The sequence below is a fragment of the Octopus sinensis genome, linkage group LG2 (assembly GCF_006345805.1).
Source record: "Octopus sinensis linkage group LG2, ASM634580v1, whole genome shotgun sequence".
NCBI classification, from domain to species: Eukaryota; Metazoa; Mollusca; class Cephalopoda; order Octopoda; family Octopodidae; genus Octopus; species Octopus sinensis.
Genome location: NC_042998.1, coordinates 69,031,485 through 69,053,349, shown reverse-complemented (window position 1 = coordinate 69,053,349; position 21,865 = coordinate 69,031,485). Strand labels below are relative to the sequence as shown.

At 39.2% G+C, this 21,865-nt stretch overlaps 1 protein-coding gene across 2 annotated transcripts in view; it reads left to right on the top strand.

Moving 5' to 3' along the window:
• Nucleotides 1-605: 605 nt before the first annotated feature.
• LOC115232552 (calcium-responsive transcription factor-like) overlaps nucleotides 606-21,865 on the top strand; it is a 35,601-nt gene continuing 14,341 nt past the window's right edge. The window contains exons 1-8 of one of the 2 annotated variants that reach the window (XM_036513929.1): nucleotides 606-844; nucleotides 8,342-8,559; nucleotides 9,472-9,699; nucleotides 11,528-11,703; nucleotides 13,343-13,532; nucleotides 16,410-16,527; nucleotides 18,159-18,296; nucleotides 19,297-19,509. In XM_036513929.1, coding sequence (XP_036369822.1) covers nucleotides 8,352-8,559; nucleotides 9,472-9,699; nucleotides 11,528-11,703; nucleotides 13,343-13,532; nucleotides 16,410-16,527; nucleotides 18,159-18,296; nucleotides 19,297-19,509 — 1,271 coding nt within the window. In that variant the 5' untranslated portion in view covers nucleotides 606-844; nucleotides 8,342-8,351. The remainder of the gene's footprint in view (nucleotides 845-8,341; nucleotides 8,560-9,471; nucleotides 9,700-11,527; nucleotides 11,704-13,342; nucleotides 13,533-16,409; nucleotides 16,528-18,158; nucleotides 18,297-19,296; nucleotides 19,510-21,865) is intronic. The other variant, XM_029802495.2, reaches the window with a different exon arrangement.

Sequence of the window (21,865 nt, the reverse complement as noted above, 5' to 3'; positions counted from 1 at the left end):
CGTTGAAGCTCGATGTTTATTCAAGTAATTGTTACAATCTTTGAGCGGTAAGGTCTCAACAGACCCAATATAATTTGAATGCCGTATCAGAGTTCTAGAAGGAACTTATATTGTTGATGTCTGAAAAGGCTCGAACATAACTTGACATACACACCCGACTTTTTTTTTTATACTTTTAAATAAAAAAAAAAAGCATTTTCCTTTATTTATACAACAGCTAACGATACACACATTAATAATCACTTGCAATTCTGTAAATTTCAAATAGAATGGGAAAAAATCGCTGCTAATTACAAATTCTCTATTTTTTCCTTTATTTCCCGTAAAATTTTACATTAGAGGTTATCAAATATGATCTTGCCAACAATACTGTAAAATCCTTTCATAGAAAACCAATTAAAAAATGTTTAATTATTGTAACTTTTAATGCTTAACGAAAATGATTAAAAAAAGAGGATTTTTTGTGGGAGAGAACAAGTAGCGCCATCTGCCAAGTTCGATTACATGACTAACACACATTCATATAAGCACATACACACACGCACTCATAATAAGAATAGCCACACTTACACATACACACGCATGTTTATGCATATATGTACGCGCGCACACACACATACGATATGCAAACCTAAAAACATACACACGGACTTGTGCACATGCGCATACACATAAACGCAAACCCCAAAACACAGACAGCTGAAGACACACGTAGACTATAAGTCCACACATATAGACACAGACAGCTACGCACACAGACCTGGCCAGCTACGTACACATACACACACATTTTGGCCTCAGTTTCATCGCCATCTTGAAGTCGAGGTTTTGCGACGATTTCGAGGTTTGTGACTCGTTTTCGCTTTAAAGCTTGGTTTTTATTTGTTAGATTCAGGTTGTGAGTTCTAATCACTGTTGCTCCTTATGGGACGAAGTCTTAAATTATGGGACTCATCTGTTACCATTACTGAGGATATTATAATTCCCATATATCTCAATATGCCATTCACTGTTTCACTACCGTTATACCGCATAACTCATCATCTTTACCAATTCCTGATGCTCTTTTCTCACTTTCTCTTGTACCCAGACTCCAGACACTGTAAAGCAAAAATATTTGATCCCTCATGGTTTTCTGTTTTAAATATTTTTGAATTCTTCAGACCTAACAAAACCTCTCCTTGTTACCCCCCCCTCCAACACATGTATATACGGACATGTTCACAATTAATAATTTCTTAATGCTGTCGATATTCATTCTTTAATTTACCATTTTTACTTCATCGATGGAACCCCGACTTAACCAGGGAACCGATCTCTCTCTCTCTCTCTCTCGTCTCTCTTACCTGCGACTAGAAATAACAACTAAATACTCTACCGATATTACAACTAACACATCTTACACTAAAAATGGAAGGATACATAACGCATCTGGCACCACTACATTATCACACACGTCTGAAATTAACATTGGTTGGTCATGGCTGGAATGCTTTTAATCCTAGTCCTGGCTCTAAATAGATATTATTATATACTAGTCTGAGATTCATTATATATATATATATAATGAATACATGTATATAAATGAAATTCCGTTTGTGTTACTTAAATATCTCAATTCCTTGCTATAAATACCACACCATTCTATATTTCTATAAATTCTACACCAATGTAATTCCACCGTAATGCAGTATTTTCTCTAGACACTATACTTCTGACTTCTGTTAACATTTACTTCCATTTTCAGTCTGGTTTTGTAATAGTTTTCGTTATTAAAATAGGTATCAGGTACCCAGCAGTTCGATTCTTACTAGGAACGGTGTTGTTTAATGCCCTTCAAATAAGCTCTTTTATAAACTTTATGAGGCGTATTCTGGCAAAATACAGCGAATAATGTTTAAAGAGACGAAACTACTGAGAAAGCCTCTACTTAGCCGCGCTAATTGGTAGAAATAGCAGCCTAATCGCTCACAAATCACTCGGTACTGTTTTATAAGAAGACGGGACTTTGAATAATATATTCACACACACACGCACACTATTTTTGAATATAAGACAGGATTGTCACGGCTAGAACACTTAATCGTAGGGCCAACTTGTTAAATGCTCCTCAAATCACATCTTAACGTACTAAAAAAAAAAAGTAAAGCCACATTGGATTACTGTAGTCCTCGATACACTGTGCCTGTAAAACAAAACCAGCAAAAGCAATGACGAAATGATTAGAATACATTTAACCATCGATCTGCTCAATTAAGGCTGACCTAGTGTTAAACAACACAACAGTTAATATTTTGTTATTGGCCCCCTTCAGTTAATTTGTTTTTATACTAAAATTGAGCCCCCCCCTCTCCCCGTTTTCACTACGTAATTATAATCGACTGTTGTATTGGGTTGTCTTCTGAAATACTCCTGATGTTCTTTCAATATCATCAATAATTCCAGTTATTGATTACAGCATAAAGGATTTATGTATATACATAAATATATATAATGTGTGGTGGGGCTGGGTGTGGCGAGGTTGTCCCCAATACAGGTGTTATTAACCGGCGGGCTGAATGTATGACTCAGTGTTTTTTTTCTATGTCAGTAAATAATGCGCATGGGTGTTTGTGTGGTTACTTACGTAGCCTGTGTATGTGTGTGTATGCATATATATGTATATATATATATATACTCATTCTGTAAAGATATAACCATTGGTAATATATACATACATATACCTGTAGATATAATGACACACATATTCATACACCCACTAGGTATATATATAAATTACTGGTGTAATAGTACTATATATATATATATATATATATATATATATATATATATATATGTATGTATATATGTGTATACACACACACACATATCAAGACTTTAGACTTTTCTCAAGTTTAAACTGTGATATTTTTGTTATAGACATTCCAACAATGGAGTTTTGTATTATTGTTAGAGAACAGCTCCTTCCTCAGAAGAATTTAAAGCATACACATATTTAGTTGCAGGAGTGGCTGTGTGGTAAGTAGCTTGCTTACCAACCACATGGTTCCGGGTTCAGTCCCACTGCGTGGCACATTGGGAAACTGTCTTCTATAGCCTTGGGTTGACCAAAGCCTTGTGAGTGGATTTGGTTTACGGAAACTAAAAGAAGCCCGTCATCATCGTTTAACGTCCGCTTTCATGCTAGCATGGGTTGGACAATTTGACTGAGGACTGGCAAACCAGATGGCTCCAATATGATCTGGCAGAGTTTCTACAGCTGGATGCTCTTCCTAATGCCAACCACTCCGAGAGTGTAGTGAGTGCTTTTACATGCCACAGGCACAAGAGCCACTCAGGCGGTACTGCCAACAGCCATGCTCAAGTGATTTTTTATGTTCTACCTGCACAGGAGCCAGCCCAGCAGCATTGGCAACGACATTGCTTGAATGTTTTTCACGTGCCACCAGCACAAGTACCAATAAGGCGACGCAGGTAATGATCGCATTTGAATGGTGCTGTTTATGTGCCAATGGCACAGAAGCAAGTCAGCTGCTCTGGCAGTGCTCAAGCTTGGGTGGTGCTTTAGTGTTCCACTGGCATGGGTGCCAGTCATCGAATATAATTTGATTTCGATTTCACTTGCCTCAACAGGTCTTCGCAAGCAGAGTTTAGTGTCCAATGAAGGAAAGGTATGCATAAGTGGGCTAGTTACACCCCTGGAATAGGCCACGGGTTATGGCCTCACTTGGCTTGCTGGGTCTTCTCACGCACTGCATATTTCCAAAGGTCTCGGTCACTAGTCATTGCCTTGGTGAGGCCTAATGTTCAAAGGTCGTGCTTCATCACCTCATCCCAGGTCTTCCTGGGTCTACCTCTTCCACAGGTTCCCTCAACTGTTAGGTTGTGGGACTTTTTCACACAGCTATCCTCTTCCATTCTCGCCACATACCCATACCAGCGCAGTCGTCTCTCTTGCACACCACATCTGATGCTTCTTAGGTCCAACTCTTCTCTCAAGGTACTTACACTTTGTTGAGTATACACACTGACATTACACATCCATTGGAACATACTGGCTTCATTCCTTGTGAGCTTACGCATGTCCTCAGCAGTCATGGCCCATGTTTCACTGCCATGTAGTATGGTTGTTTGTACACATGCGTCATACAGTCTACCTTTTACTCTGAGCGAGAGGCCCTTTGTCACCAGCAGAAGTAAGAGCTCTCTAAACTTTGCCCAGGCTATTCTTATTCTAGCAGCTACACTTTCAGCACACCCTCCCCGCTACTGACTTGGTCACCTAGGTAACAGAAGCTATCAACTACTGAGTTTAGCCCCCCCCCCATCACTTGACAACCAATGTGGGTGTGTTTACATCCCTGTAACTTAGCGGTTTGGCAAAAGAGACCGATATAATAAATACTAGGCTTACAGAGCCCAGTATTTATTCCAGCATGGCCACAGTTAAATGACTAAAACAAAAGAATAAAAGAAAACATATTTATATATGTATGTATATATATATATCTATATATGTATTTATATATATAGATATATATATATATAAACGTCCATGTTCTATGCTAGCATGGGCTGGACAATTTGATCTGATGGGTGCAAGAATAGTATGATGCTCCTGTGTTAACTTTGACATGGCTTCTCTGTCTGGAAGGACCCTAAGATGCCAACTGCTTTACAGCATGTACTGTTGGCCCTTTTTTAGGGCTTCACAGCACTAGTAAGGTGGTTTTTATGTTAGGAGAAGTGAACAGAACCTAAGGGGCAAGGAAACTGGTGAAGTCTTGGAATGAAGAATGACTTTATCCTTTGGCATTCAAACTGGCCATATTTGGCCGAAATATTCCACCAGTTTTATGTTAAAACTGACCAGATCTGGCCTCTCACACCTATCTTGTCATTCTAAAAATAAACAGTCACACCAGGAAAATCTCTTAGCTTCAATATAATGCATAATTAATCTAAAATAATGTGAATAAAGGCTGCTTCGGCAGCCCAGTAGGCATGGGTGTTGAGAAGTAGTGATACAACACATTGGTGGTTTCAAATCTCTTCCAGAAATTACAAACGATGTAGTTAAAAATTTTAAGGCACAGGAGTGGCTGTGTGGGAAATAGCTTGCTTACCAGCCACATGGTTCTGGGTTCAGTCCCACTGCGTGACACCTTGGGCAAGTATCTTCTTCTATAGCCTCGGGTCGACCAAAGCCTTGTGAGTGGATTTGGTAGATGGAAACTGAAAGAAGATAGTCTTATATATATATGTATTTGTGTGTCTGTTTGTTCCCACCAACATCGCTTGACAACCAATGTCAGTGTGTTTATGTCCCAGTAACTTAGCAGTTTGCCAAAAGAGACTGATAGAATAAGTACTAATAGTCCTGGGGACAATTTGCTCGATTAAAGGTGGTCCTCCAGCATGGCCGCAGTCAAATGACTGAAACAAATAAAAGAATAAATAAGCATTAGATTTGAGAGAATAATCTGAATATTAAAGGGTTAAAGATGGTATCTCATGAAGAAGATGACAATTGACAAAACATAATGCTGGTGAGGAGCCATCTACTTGTACAAAAATGGCAAAACCCATTTAATACCAACCAGTCAAACACCAGCCCTGATTCTATGATACAAAATTTCTGTTTAAAAGTGATCTAAAGTAAAACATTTTATAAAAATTTCATATTTGTTCCAAACAGCAACATAATGACTAAGTTTTGTTACCAAATTTTTCGTTATTTTCAAAATTAATTGAAATCCAACAATAGAACTTTGTATTTTTGTTAGAAACTAGTTCCTTCCTCAAAGGAAGAAATTAAGTAATTAAAAACAAGCAAAATCATCATCATCATCATTTAATGTTTGTTTTCCATTCTAGCATGGGTTGGACAGTCTGACAAGAGCTGCCTGGGCTCCGTTTGTCTGTTTTGGCATGGTCTCTATGGCTCGATGCCCTTCCTAACGCCAACCACTTTACAGGGTGTGGACTGGGTGCCATTTACTGTGGCATCGGCATAAACGCTTTTATGTAACACTAGTATGGGCACTTTTACGTGGAACCAACATAGATGTTTTTATGTGGCACCAGCACGTGTAAGCCTGTAAGATTAGGAGCACTTGTGTGAGAGAGGGATGTAAAGGACATGTCTGTAAGCACAAGAAGTGATAAAGTGACTTAAATTAATATTTTCTTTCCAAATTTTACATCATCATCATTTAACATCTGCTTTCCATGCTGGCATGGGTTGGACAGTTTGGCTGACGACTGGTAAGCTGGGAGGCTGCACCAGGCTCCAATCTGATCTGGCAAGATTTCTACAGCTGGATGCCCTTCCTAATGCCAACCACTCTGAGAGTGTGGTGGGTGGTTTTTACATGTCACCAGCACAGGCCAGTCAGGCGGCACTGGCATCGATCAAGCTTGAATGGTGCTTTTTACATTGGCACAGGAACTGGTCAGGTGGCACTGGTTAATATATGTTTCAAACATTAACTTAATCATCATCATCTTCATCATTTAATGTCTGTTTTCCAAGGTGACATGAATAGATAGAATGACTGGAGCTGGTAAGCCAGAGAGTTGCACCAGGCTCCAGATGTCTGCTTTGGCTTGGTTTTTTCAAAATTGATTGAAACAAAGGGTTAAAGTGAGGGTAAAAATGGAGACTGGTGTGTATAATACTTATTTATGTCTGGGCTTTCAGCCATTTATATCTGCCAAGTCTCCATCAGCTGCCCTTCCCACCTACTTGTTAACCTCCCATCTCTCTGTCACTTGCCCTTTGTCCTGTTCACTACACATGCCATTTTTGTATACTAAACACTCCCTACCACCATCCATCTATCACTCTCTCTCTCTCCCCACTCAAGATGCCTGAGTATCAAAGGATTGTATTTACCTCCTCTAATGCTAGCCATCACTTCTTCCCCAGGTCACTTGTTATTCACATCCATCATGCTCTCACCTTTTACCAGTTCTACAATTTACAATCTCTTTTTCACTAGCAAATTTGTTGTTGCTATTAGTCTCTACTTTCTGCTATTATTGTTTTCTTAGCACAAAGCCCAAAATTTTTGGGGAAGTGGTCCAGTTGATAAGATTGACTCCAGTATGGTACTTAATTTATTGACCCCCGAAAGGATGAAAGACAAAGTTGATGTGGAATTTGAACTCAGAACGTAAAGACAGATGAAATACTGCTAAGCATCTCACCTGGTGTGCTAACGTTTCTGCCAGCTCGCCACCTTTTCTGCTATTATTGTCTTTCCCACTACACCCTGGCATTACTGTGTCTTTTCTATTACAGCTAGAGTTGAGCTCACGATTGTAAGGTCGTGAGTTCGATTCCTGGTGACACGTTGTGTCCTTGAGCAAGACACTTTATTTCATGTTCCTCCAGTCCACTCAGCTGGCAAAAATGAGTTGTACCTGCATTTCAAAGAGCCAGCCTTGTCACACTCTGTGTCATGCTGAATCTCCCTGAGAATTACGTTAGGGGTATGTGTGTCTGTGGATTGCACAGTCACTTGCATGTTAATTTCATGAGCAGGCTTTTCCGTTGATCGTATCAGCTGGGACCCTTGTCGTCGTAACAGACAGTGCTCCTTTAGAGTTGAGCATAATAAGACCCACCCAGTTAGGTAAAAATCAAGGCCATACATGTGTGTCCTTTATGTCCATGCCTCTTCCACCTGCACACAATCTGTGCCCTGACAAACCTCTCCCACAACCCATCTCCCCCCAAGCTCACCACCTGCTGCATTTTCCCCTACCACATATCCTCCTAATACCATCTCCACCCACCACTTTCCTTTTACACTCATGAATTCCCCCACTCAGCCTTTCCAATCCCCAGCCCACACGCTGCTACCACCATCTTCTCTTTCTCATTCTCCCCTCTTTCTTCACTCTCTCCTCAGCTGAGGCAGCTATGTTTCCCCTCTAATGTAAGACTCCTTTTTTTTTCTGTCCCTCAGTTGAAGAGGTCTTGTCTTGCACTTTACTTGGTGACCTCATTGTTGCTGGAGTCACATAAAAAAAACAGCCCAGCACACTGTAAAGTGGTTGGCATTATGAAGGGCATCCAGCTGTAGAAACCAAGTCAAAGCAGATAGCAGGGAATGGTGCAGCCTCCTGACCTACCAGTTCCTGTGGAGGCAGCTAATCCATGACTGTATGGAAAATGAATGATAAATGATGATGATGCAAACTGTCTCATTTCTTCCTCCTCTAATACACTGTCTCTCCATTCAGCCTCTTTCTCCCATCATATGCTTGCTTCTGTCCTAGGTTAATGATATTGAATGTTTGAAGTTATCTTCTTGTTTATTTTTTTTCACAGGTGACTAATCATGTCAGATGGGGTGCAGATCTTGTCATCTGTTCCTGAGTCTCTCTTGACAACAGCCACTGTTCAAGACATTGGCCAAGGAGAACTGGTCACTTCCGGTACTCCCATAGAAATAATCCACACTTCACCAGAGACGATAGCAGCACTCTTGCCAAAGAATGGACAAGCTGTCTGCCAAGATGCAGAAACATCGATTGCTCATAGTGGAGGTAAAGGATTATTTTTCATACTTGTTCAGATTTCATTTTATCCAACACTTTACTTTGATTCTACATTCCAATAGTCACCACCACCCTCTAATGGGACTGACTTCCATGTATTTGATTTAATTTAATTTAATTGTAACTAATAATTGTGAAGGCTTATTGGTCAGGACTCAAGATTGTAAAATTGTGGTTTCAATTCCTGGACTGGGTGATGTGTTGTATTCTTGAGCAAAACACTTCATTTTATGTTGCTTCAGTCCACTCAGCTGGTGTTGTTGTTGTTTCTTCCTTCTTGTGCCATGCCTAGCTCATAAGGGCTGTTTTCCTGGTTTCGTTGATGTATAGGTTCCCCACGCGGACAGGATGCCGGTCCATCGCAGGTGAGCTGCTAGATGCAGGAGGAAAGAGTGAAAGAAAGTTGTGGCGGAAGAGTCAGCAGAGGTTTGCCATTACCTAAGCTCATAGGTGTTTTGCTCATAAACATACACATCACCTGGTCTGAGATTTGAACCTGTGATTCCTCGACTGTGAGTCCGCTGCTTTAACCACTAGGCCATCTGCCTCCACCCACTCAGCTGGTAAAAATTAATAACCCTACGAAGGGCTGGTGCCTCATTCAGGGAGGAATATATATACCAGAAGGACCGGGAAACCAGCCCTATGATTCTTATGGAGTGATGTAGACTAACCATGTATAACAATTATGAAATTATACATTTGGGGGTCTTTATCTTAATGAAACAGATGCTGAATACAGAGTATGAACTATGTGAAATTTTACACTTTTCTGCTTTTAAATAATGTTTATGACTTAAGTCTGATATTATGCAGTGTTATATTCTGCTTGGCATATTTCCAAGGCTGTGAAAATAAAACCTATCATGTTTCTTATATATATTAAATATTTCTTTACAGGTAATCAAAATGGTGCACCAACTTTACAGAGTTTACTTGCTACTCCTGTGACAAATGGTCAACTACAAATCATTACAGTTACCTCCCCTGCTCAGGAACTCCTAAACTCAACCCAATCTGATGGTGGTGAGAAGGTCTGGCAGGTTGTGCCCAGCTCAGTAAACCCTGAAATTGCTACAATTATTGCTGTAAATACCAATAACTTTGAAGTAAAAGCAGAACTTCCAGGTATGTTTATTTGCGAAGTGATTTCTTTCTGATATAATCGATATATAATAGATTGGAAAGAAATATTAATGATTGGTAGGTATGTGACATTCTGTTATGCAAACACAATATACTATAAAGTATAGGAAAGTATTGTAGTTCGCTTGAAGCATTGTCTATTGTTTCGCATGATCGTTACCTGCATCGTCTTACTGGCACTTATGCTGGTGTCACATGAAAAAACGTTTAAGTGAGGTTGTTGCCAGTGCTGCTGGACTGGCTCCTGTGCAGGTGCCATGCAGTGGGACCATGTGGTTGATAAGCAAGCTACTTGCTACGCAGCCACTCCTACGCCTATATTAAATGTTTTCATAAGTCAACACCATGTTCTACTGTGTTAGCAGTGCATTTTACATTATTTTGTTAATGTTATTTCTATAGAGATTCTATAGAAATTATAGCCAGCTCAGATTTTTGCTAAGCTTCATATCGAAGACAAAATCTCCTGAAATATGGCATATACACTCATTACTCCCATTTTTGTCTTAGATCTCATTCTTTGTTTACATCTGATATCTTGATGCGAAACGTAGCAAAAATCAGAGCTGGCTGTAATTTCTATAGAATAATTGTAGAAATTGCAGTGTGGAAGGTGTTTATAAGTCATTTAAGAAACACATAATAACCGATAGATTCATCTGAGATGCAGCACAGCATTTTGTCCAGTTGATTAGATTTAAATATTGAAATGAATCTAACAGTTTTTGTGTGTTTCTTAAATGGTTTATAAACACCTTCCACGCTGCAATTGTTTTTGTTCCAGCACACAATCTCAGATCGGGTCACTTGCTATGCAAGTACATCTCTGTAATTGCAGAAATAATCTTAACAAAATATTGGAAAGAAAGTCCTGTTGCATTTTTTGATATAGTTGCTTTCAGGGTATTTTACCAAATCTTACATTAAAAAAAAATGCATTTTTACATTCTAATCTTTCTGTTTTTCTTTAACGGTGTATCAATCTTACCTTTTTAAATTTAGACTACTTTCATGCAAGAAGTTTGTAACATAGAACCCAGGGTGGCCTCAGGTTAAAATGCTTTGAAGAAACCCTAATTGCATAATGTCATCATCATTTAACAATCTATCTTTTATACTGGCATGGATGGAATGGTTAAGAATCCAGTAAGCTGGAGGACTGCATCAAACTCCTTTGTTTTGACCATGGTTTTCTATCATTGAATGCTTTTCTTTTTTCTTGACCTCAACACTAGTGAAATTGTAAAGAAACAAACCCCTTGACCCAGCAAGGTCATGGTAGAGTGAGGGGTTGCTTTATGTCAAGTTTTGAGAGGCTAAAATATGACGGAAGGACAGCCTTGTTGTAGTGGAGATATATGATTACCCTGCATTATATGAGGGTAGGTGAGTGTAACTTGAAGGAAAATAGTAATGTAATGATGAGGTGTCAGATCAACTTAGAAATATCGATAATTCTGACTCCAATGTTTTTTTAATTATGATGTCCCTGTCGGTGCTGGTGCTATGTAAAAGGCACTGGTGATGGTGCCACATGAAACACATTGGCACTGATGCCACATAAAAAGCACTGGCACTGGTTTCATGTAAAAAGAACTGGTGCTGGTACCATGTAAAAAGCGCCCAGTACACTCTATAAAGTGGCAGGCGTCCAGTTGTAGAAGGCATGTCAGAGCAGACAATTGAATCTACTGCTGCTCCTGGCCATGTGAGCTCTTGTCAAACCATTCAACCCATGCCAGCATGGAAAACAAGATGATGATGATGATGATGATGATGATGACCTCCAATTATTTTTAATTATTTACAGATGTCGATCAACTTGAAAGTATTGAGAATTCCGATTCCAATGAAGTTTCAGCAACAATCAGTGAATCTGATTCTGGGATGATGTTAGTTTCCCCTCTTCCGCAACCATCACCTCAATCCATTCATTCTCTGCCGCCCAATTGTCCCTCATGGGCGGCACGACTTCATAGTTGCCAGGTAACAGCAAATTGGATTCTACATTACTATCTTTTGTCTTTTACTTGTTTCAGTCATTGGAATGTGGCTATGCTAGGGCACTGCCTCGAAGAATTTTTGGACGAATGATTTGACCCCAGCACTTAGTTTTTTTTAAGCCTTGTACTTATTCTATTGGTCTCTTTTGTTGAATCGCTAAGTTACAGTTACAGGGACTTAAACATGCCAACACCAGTTGTCAAGTAGTGGGTGGGACAAATAGAAGTACAAAGATATTTACAGAGACACACACACACATACATGTACAATGGGGTTCTTACAGTTTCTGTCTATGTTGTATAGTGAAACTGTACACCCCTCCTAGTAAAAAGTGGTAGTAACCAACCATTATAAATAGACCAGTAGCTGGTCGACAGAGAAAGTCAGGAAGGTCAAGAGTATGCGTCGACTGTGTTAATAGTCATGTCTGTGCTGATATAGTAATCATACTGTGATACTGAGTGGACGTTATAAAAAAACCAATCTTTTTGAGGATAACACTGTACGACTGGGGGTTGTACAGTGCCAGATAGAACCATTTTATCGACAACTTTGGAATATAACAATATCTATCAGAGCAACAACCATCATCAAAAGACAGATACAAAAGTGGCAAATGACCCCTTTTCAACAGTCTATCAAATCCACTCACAAAGCTTTGGTCACCCTGAGGCCGTAGTAGACGACACTTGCCCAAGGTGCCATGCAGTGGAGCTGAACCTGGAACCATGTGGTTGGAGAGCAAGCTTCTTACCACACACCCACACCTACCTTTTATTTTTTTCCATTTTTCAGTCATTGCATTGCAGCCATGCTGGAGCACTGACTTGAAGGGTTTAGTGAAACAGATTAACCCCTGCATTTAGTTATTGTTTTTTTTTTAAAGCCTGATGCTTACTCTATTGGTCTCGTTTGCTGAACTGCTAAGTTTCAGGAAAGTAAATAAACCGAAACTGGGAAAGATTCATATATACACACATATATACATATGATGGGCTTCTTCATAGTTTCCATCTATAAGACTCATTCACCTAGCATTGGTTGGCCTGGGACTATAGTTGAAGACCTTGACCAAGGCACTGCAAATTGGAACTGAACCCAAAGAAGAGAAAGAGCAATAACATATTTACAAACAATGCAAAAATATGAACTCTCTCTCTTTCTCACACACATAGACATATATAAACTTGGCTTCTTTCAAGTTTCCTTCTACCAAATCTTCTCACAAGATTTTGGTCAGTACAGGGCTGTAGTAGAAGACATCTGTCTTTGGTGACATGCAGTGGAACTGAACTTGAAACCAAATGGTTGGGAAGCAAACCATGCAGCCATGTCTTGGAAATATGCATGGCACCTTGGGCAATTCTCTTCTGCTACAGTCCCAATCTGAACAAAGACTTGAAAATGATGAGGAGGAGGAGGATGACAATATCCACTTGGTGTTGTAAAGTGGGAAATAATTCATCCATAAACATTTTAAAGAACTTAAGAAATTCCTTTACAACCATCAATGTTTCTTCGTTCCAGATAAAGAACTTTTAGATTCAGACACCAGGAAAACTGATAGAGAATTCTAAATTCTTATGGCTTAAATAATAATCCTAATTATTTTTATTAACAGATGATTGGCAACTCATTTCGAGGTTATGTTGAGAGTGAGATAGAAGTCGACCTGTTGCTAACTTACCACAAACAACAAACTCACAGTTACTGGGGGACTCGACAGTCTCCAAGTCCTGCAAAACCTTCAACTCGCCTTATGTGGAAGTCTCAATATGTCCCATTTGATGGGATCCCTTTTGTGAATTCAGGTAAGAAAAAGAAAAAAAAAATCTCTTCATATTGAAAATAAAAAGTATCTAATAACTTTTATATGCATAAATGTAATTAATTTAATTTCCGAAAAATTTTGTAACATTGTCAAAGAGAAGAATGCAAGGAAATGGGATGGCAGTCATGGAGTTTTACAGTGAAGTTTGATGTAGGGGATTCCCTGTCCAGCCATTTAGAAGGATGCTTACAACCATTGGAACGAGAGGAAAAGAGCAAAGGGTGGCTGTGCCTAGGATGGGAGAGGCAGAAGAAAGATCCTTTTGCTGGTTATGGAGCAGAACAGAGAGGAGTTAAGCTGGAAGCCAAGAGGAGATGAGGAGCAGGGATCTAGCCACCTCTGCAGACCCACCAACAGGAATGTGTTACAGTTTAGGGTTGAAATACTTGATGGTCATTGGATACCATCTGATGACATCAGTTCCCCCTGGCTAAAGTTCCATTCACTTTGGTGAACGGAAAAGAAGCACCTTCTAGGTGTGTTATCAGTAACATCCTGATGTCAGATGTTTATGGTTGGATGTCCTGCTTTTGCTGATAATCTTTGTCAGTTTAAGGGAGATCACTGATTATGAATGTTTTAAGAATTCTAGGGCTTTAAGTTGATTAGTGTGAAGGCGCATGGCTTAGTGGTTAGGGTATTCAGCCCCCAATAATAAGGTTGTGAGTTCGATTCCTGGCAGTACCTTGTGTCCTCGAGCAAGACACTTTATTTCACATTGCTCCAGTCTACTAAACTGACAAAAATAAGTTGTACTTGTATTTCAAAGGGCCAGCCTTGTCACTTTCTGTGTCATGCTGAATCTCCCTGAGAACTTACGTTAAGGATACACATGTCTGTGGAGGACCAGATGGAATCTTTGTCATGCAACCAATGGAGTGTTGGTAGCAAGTTGATGAGTGTTTACTTCATCAACACCATCATTATCATTTTAACATCCATTTTTCAATTTTTGCATGTGTTGGATAGAGTTTATTGAGGCAGATTGCCCTTTGATCGAATGCTCTCCCTGTTGCCAAACTTCACTTGTTTTTCAAGTAATGTAATGGTGTCAAATTTCGGCACAAGGCCAGCAATTTCGAAGGAGGGATTAAGTCGATTACATTGACCTCAGTGTTCCACACATACTTATTTTATTGAATCTGAAAGGATGAAAGACAAAGTCAACCTTGGCGAAATTCAAAGTGAGAACATACAGACCAATGAAATGCTGCTAAGAGCATTTTGCCCAGCGAATTAATGATTCTGTCAGCTCACTGCCTTTAAGTAAGGTCGAGGATCTATTCCATCCCAATCACAGATCTTTTAATTAATTTTTTTAACTACAGGCGTAGGAGTGGCTCTGTGGTAAGTAGCTTGCTTACCAACCATATGGTTCCGGGTTCAGTCCCACTGCGTGGCACCTTGGGCAAGTGTCTTCTACTATAGCCTCGAGCCAACCAAAGCCTTGTGAGTGGATTTGGTAGATGGAAACTGAAAGAAGCTCGTCATATATATATGTATGTGTGTGTGTTTATATGTTTATGTTTGTCTCCCCCCCCCCAACATTGCTTGACAACAAATGGTGGTGTGTTTACATCCCCGTAACTTAGTGGTTCGGCAACAGAGATCGATAGAATAAGTACTAGGCTTACAAAGAATAAGTCCTGGGTTTGATTTGCTTGACTAAAGGCGGTGCTCCATCATGGCCACAGTCAAATGATTGAAACAAGTAAATGAGTAAACAGTTTGAATCTTCGAATACTGGTAGAATTTCTCACATAGAACATGGTTTACTGTGTACATTTTTAACAAAATTTTGTATCTTAGAAGTTATTTTGTGTTAAAGTTGTCGTATTTGGGTAATTTCAATCAATGAACGATGTGTATTTGGTTGGAGAAAGCTACTGCTGTTTGCGATTGTAATCGAAGAGGAACAACTTCCGGATCATCTCTACTAAATGTCACCACTCTGTTCTATTCGTATGGTGAGCAAAGACGATGCCACCTTTATCCTCTTCATCCTTTCTAGTCAGCACTGTGCATTCCTTACTCTTTCCCTCTCTTCTACACTATCAACTAGCAAACTCCAACCACTTTACAAAAAGAACTTGATCCTTTTTTCTGATGCCAACATTAATCAAGTCACCAAATAAGACGAGGAAAAAACCTTGGCTGCATGGAGTTGTAGTAGAGAGGAGGGTGGTTTTCATCAGGCAACATGCTGTGCTTGAGGAAACTTATTGAGTCAAGTAAAATCAAAAATCAAAATCAAATCAGAATCAGAATCACAATCAAATAGAAATAAAAAAGGAAATTGTAGTTGTGGCCAATGCCAGTGCCGCCTGACTTGCTCCCATGCTGGTGGCATCCAATAAGCACCATTTATGCGTAGGTCATTGTCAGTGCCGCCTGACTGACTTCCATGCTAGTGGCATGTAAAAAGCACCCACTACATTCTCGGAGTTGTTGGCGTTAGGAAGGGCATCCAGCTGTTGAAACATTGCCAGATCAAATTGGAGCCTGGTGCTGCCTTCTGGCTTGCCAGTTCTCAGTCAAACCGTCCAACCCATGCCAGCATGGAAAGCAGACATTAAACGATGATGATGATGATATCCAGCCCAAATATACTGCCTGTTTTACGTTCAGACTAGCTAGATCTTGCCTTTCACACCTTCTCTACAATATCATTCTAAACATAAGCAATCACATCTTTGAGATCTCAAAGTTATGAAATAATGCATGATTCATTCAAAATAATATGAATAAATAAGCATTACTTTTGACAGTAATAAGAATGCTAAATAGTTAAAGTAATGAAAACAGTGTGAGCAAAAGGTGATGTAGATAGATGAAATTTTACCATTTTTGCTGCCAGGAAGCCGGGCAATTGTTATGGAATGTCAGTTTGGTCCTCGGAGAAAAGGAAACTTGAAGAAGAAACAAGCTGAACAGAATAATAAAAAACCTGAATACACTCAAACCTGTCCTGCTCGGTAATATTTATTCATTTATTCTGCTTCTTTCTTTTAATTTGTAAATGGTATTTATTGTTTTAACACCTCATCCTGCCCACTCACCCAGCCCAAGCCTCTGTATCACCTCACTTATTCTCACCACCCCCAATGTCCCTTAAGGGCATGTCCCATCATATCTCCTCCATCATTTCTCTCACTATCACTCTCTTTACATTACTCTCTTTACATACTCTCCAACTCACTGTTCTTTCTACTTTACAGCAAGACCCCTATAACTGTCCCCTCGATACCTTAAATCTCTCATCTGGCACAAAGCCACACCCACCTCAATACTATTGCCTGCTCCTTCCCAGTTGAGGGGTTTTTTGTCTTACAAGGTACTTGGTGACCCTGTCAGTACTGATGCCATGTAAAATGCACCCAGTACACTCTATAAAGTGGTTGGCATTAGGAAGGGCATCCAGCCATAGAAACCGTGCTAAAGCAGACAATTGGAGCCTGGTGCAGCCCTATTGCTTGCCAGCTTCTGTTAAACCATCCAGCCCATGTCAGCATGGAAAACGTATGTTAAATGATGAGGATGATGATATAAGTAAGGATGGTGGATTGCCAGAATCATTAGAACATTGGACAAAATGCTTTTTGGTATTTCTTTCTGCTTTTTATGTTCATCATCATCATCATTTAATAACCATGTTCCACACTGGCATCGGTTGGATGGTTTGACAGGATGCAATGGGTTTGAAGAATGTGTTTTGTTCCAATGCCTACTTTAGCATGGTTTCTATGGGCTAGAAATCCTTCCTGATGCCAGTTCATGGCACTCATACATACAAGTGTAAGACAAAGATCTCCTTTAACTAAGTGGGGCTAAAGTAGAGGGAGATGATTTTATATTAGGGGATGTCAAGTGAGAGTATGAGAGAAGGGGCCAAACAGAACAGCTTTCTTGCTGTTTGGGGCTCCGTGGCTATTCAGATTGAAGAAGAGAAGGTGTGAGTGACTGGGGTGGTATTAGAAAGAGAGATTAGTTGGAGGAGATGGAGTGTCAATGTGGACCTTCATGATACGAGGTTTACAAAGAAAGCACAGTATGTTATGGCATCAAGAAGCCTGGATATGCTTTTATGGTGAACTGCAATCAAAGGACACTTTGATAGTGAAGCCTTTGTTTCTTATCAGCATGGGAAGACAAGAAGAAATTTTAAGACTCACATAGCATTAATCTGATCTAAATTAAAACTGGTATCAAAATTTCATGTTTACTTTTGTTTGAAATGCCAGTGTAATAATGATAAAGTTAGTTTTCTAAATTCTTCATTATTTTCAAAATTAATTGAAAGGACAGCAGTGAATTTTGAGAGAAATAGGGTAACAAAAGGGTTAAAGTGTTCTAAATTAAAACCTTCCATAAGAAAATGTTAGTTTTATGTTAATAACAACTAAAATATTTCACTAAATTTTCCATTATTTTCAAAATTAATCAAAATAAAACCAGTATATTTCAACTGAAATATGGTAAACATAAGGGTTAAATATGGCTGTTTTTTTGCATCTTTTCCAGTTCTTGCAGGACCTCAAGCCAGGGAACTTGCCTCTACTTATGAAAAAACACAACATTAAAGTTCCTTTTTCTTTACATTTTACAGGATTTACATCAAAAAAGTTAAAAAATTCCCTGAATTTACAGTTGATTTAATGCAAGATAAAAGATCATTAAAAATTTCAATGGACAAACGATTTCAAGAATTAAAATCTTCTTGCCTTGAAAACATTGGTCAAGAAAGGTGCGTCCCATCCTGATTTTATAATTTTTTTATTTTTTGTCCTAAGTTGTTGTTTTTCTGATAAGTTTTATCATCATCATCATCATGCTTACTTTTCCATGCTCGCATGGTTCAAATGAGCCTACATTAGGAGAAGAGTTTTCTATGACCAGACACCCTTCCTGATTCCAGCTCCCCACTTATTTCCAAGCAAGGTAATAATTCCCCACCAGTCTATTGACCAAAAGACAGGTCAGACTTGGTTATACGGAGCACTGGAATCGAAAACAACACCAGTTCAAAGAACCTTTTGTTTCTAAGGATTGCATGATATGTCAAGAAGCCTGAACATGCTTTTGTGTGGACCACAAGCAAAGGACACTAGTTGTATGAACAGTGAAGCTTTTGCTTACAATCAACAAACACATGTGAAGACTAAAGAAAATAAGACAAATGCTTACATACATGTATACATGTGTGTGTATGGTGCCATGTTAAAAGCACTGGTGCTTGTTCTACCTAAAAAGCACCCAGTCCACTCTGTAAAGTGGTTGGCATTAGGAATGTAATCTAGCTGTAAAATTCATGCCAAAACGGACAACATAACCGGGTGCAACTCCTGTCAAACCGTCCAAACTGATGCCAATATGGAAAACAGCCATTAAATGATGATGATGGTTTATGAGTTTCTTCAGTTTCCATCTATCAATTTTGTTGATCAACCCAATGCTATAATACAAGATGTCACTCAACTGTGTCTGTGCAGTGGGACTGAACCCCTAAACATAAGGTTCCAAAGTAAACTTAATCACTCAGCCATGAACCAACATTAACCAAGACAAGGACATTTGAAATTTGATTTGTTATATAGGGGTTGGACAAAATAATAGAAACACCTTAAAATTTGTTATGATGCTAGGTGTTTCCATTATTTTGTCCAACCCCTGTATTTCTGGTGTGTCTTTGCTTTAAAAAAAAAAAATTGCATTTATTTAGTCTTTTTTTTTCTCTTTCCATTCAGGTATTATGTACAACTGCCCACTGAAAATGCGCATGAGTTTCATGCAGAGAATGTAGAACCAGCCTCACCCAAATACGATACAGCTATTGATTTAGAGCTTGAAGCCAAAAACAATGCATTGTCCTCCCGGTTACATCCAAGAGTTCAGGATAAAATTCGAGAAATGGTGGCTGCTGGAGAATCTCGTATTTATGTCATTCGCAAACAGTTACGGTGAGTCTAAAATAACAGTTTTGCAAATCTAACACTCCATCCTCATGACCATCACTTAATATCCATTCTCCATGCTGGCATGGGTTGGATGGTTTGATAGGTGTTGGTTAGGCAGGAACTACCCCAGGCTCCATTGTCTATTTGGCCTGGTCTCTATGACTGGATGCCATTCTTAATACCAACTACTTTGCAGTGTATACTGGGTGCTTTTTACATGGCATCAACACCAGTGCTTTTTATTGACAACACTACCAGTGCTTTGGAGCTGTATTTTTGTGATCCTTTCTAAGAATTCGCGTAAGAGTCCGATGTTCCCTATCTGAAAGTTTTAGCTTTCTTCCGGAGTTTTGTTTCGATGAGGGTTTTTTTCTCTCTTTCTCAAAAGCTGTCATTACTTTCGAGACAGTACTTCTTGATACACCAAACATTTCAGCTGTTTTCATTACGCTTGCGCCTGCCATACAAGCACCAACAAAGTGCTTTTTGTAGACCAGGGTTGGGGAAACGTTTTAGTGCGGTTGGCAACAATTTCCGAAGAAAAAGGTCCACCGGCGCATCACAAGTTCTAACTCATATCTGTGTAAATCTTGTATATATCTATGTAGAATTTGAGACACATTAATAATAAGTTTAAGACATTAAATTAACACAACATTTTCATTAACGCTACCACTGAATTTAGGACGTTTATATTACTTATGAGGTTTCTATATTTTTCAGCTAGAGTATAGTTGGGTCTCAAGGAGGTGGTACAAACACATCAATATGTGTTTTATAATGAAAGCAAAATTTCCATTCAAATGGCAATTACTGGACAATTTCTGTTCAGGTCTGACCATTTTATGTCGTAATGGAAACACAATCTATGTCGCAAGTAGGCATATGAATATTGTACAAATTTTATAATTGAAAAATTTATATTTTGTACATACAAGTATACCAGCCTGTGGGCGCAATAAAATGGGCTCACGGGCGCAATTGTGCAAGCAGGTGGTAGTTTCCCCAGCCCTGCTATAGACGAATGGCATTTAAGTTTGTGACTTGTTTCTCTGGAAATTTGTTTAATGCATTTGTATCATGTTACATAAATTTCAGCTCTTCAGATATTAAATAAACTTAGTCAACCCTAAACCTGCTGGGGCTACAGTAGAAAACATTTTCTCCCGGTGTCATGTAGCAAGGCTGAATCCAAAATCATGTTATTATAAAGCAAACTTCTTAACCACACAACCACACCTGTATCAAGTTAAAGCTTGTTTGCATCTTATTGTCCATATATGGCAAAAGTTGTATCTTTTGTAAAATTGTTTCTCAGTATTTATCATCACCCTCATCATCAAGGCTCAGACAGATTTTGTTGAGGCACATCTTCTATGACTGACTGCTCTTATTGCCAACCCTCACCTGTCTCCATACAAGGTGATTTTCACCATAGTTCTTTGAGCAATAATGGCACAATGGCCAGACATGTTTTCACGCAAGGTTGCAAATGAACAAAATTGCTTGTATCTTATATTTGTTTCAGTCGTTAGGCTGTGGCCATGCTGGAGCACCACATTGAAGAGTTTTTAGTCGAATGAACTGACCCCAGGACTATTTTTTTAACAGCCTGGTACTTTTTCCATCAGTCTCTTTTGCAGAACTGCTAAGTTATGGGGATGTAAACAAACCAACACTGGTTGTCAAGTGGTGGTGGAAAACAAACACATACACATGTAGATATATACATATGTATTTGACAGGCTTCTTTCAGTTTCCATCTACCAAATTTACTCAGCAGGCTTTTGTTGTCCTGTGGCTATAGTAGAAAATACTTGCCTAAGGTGTTACACAGTGGCACTGAACACAAAACCATATGGTTGAGAAGCAAACACAGCCACAGTGCATAATGTGAATAGGAGGCATGCATGCTTACAAAATAGACAATAAAACAAGCAATGACGATGAATCACAAGGAAGGTTTTAGAACCCTCTTCATCTGGGCAAGTTTGCCTGCTGTCCATCATGATCTTGTCAAGCATTCAGGAAGTTAGTAGAGCAATATCCTCTTGCATACAGAGCTGGATGGCCAACCCTTGTATATCTTTGTCAGGAGAGGCCATAGGAGTTTGTTACTTCTATGCTTAGAACTCCAGCAATGTCGTGTAAAATGCATGCATCACCCTCTAACAATGTCAGTGATTGCAAAAAGGCAGCCGTGCAATGTTTGTTTTTCTTTTTGTTTGATCTCTGGAGTAATGTCACTCAACAGAGTGCATAGCTCGGAGATCGGAGACTCTTTCCATGTTGAGCCACTAATTCTCTGCATTGATAGGTCACAACTCTAGTACTATGAACATGTTTTAGATATTGCAGG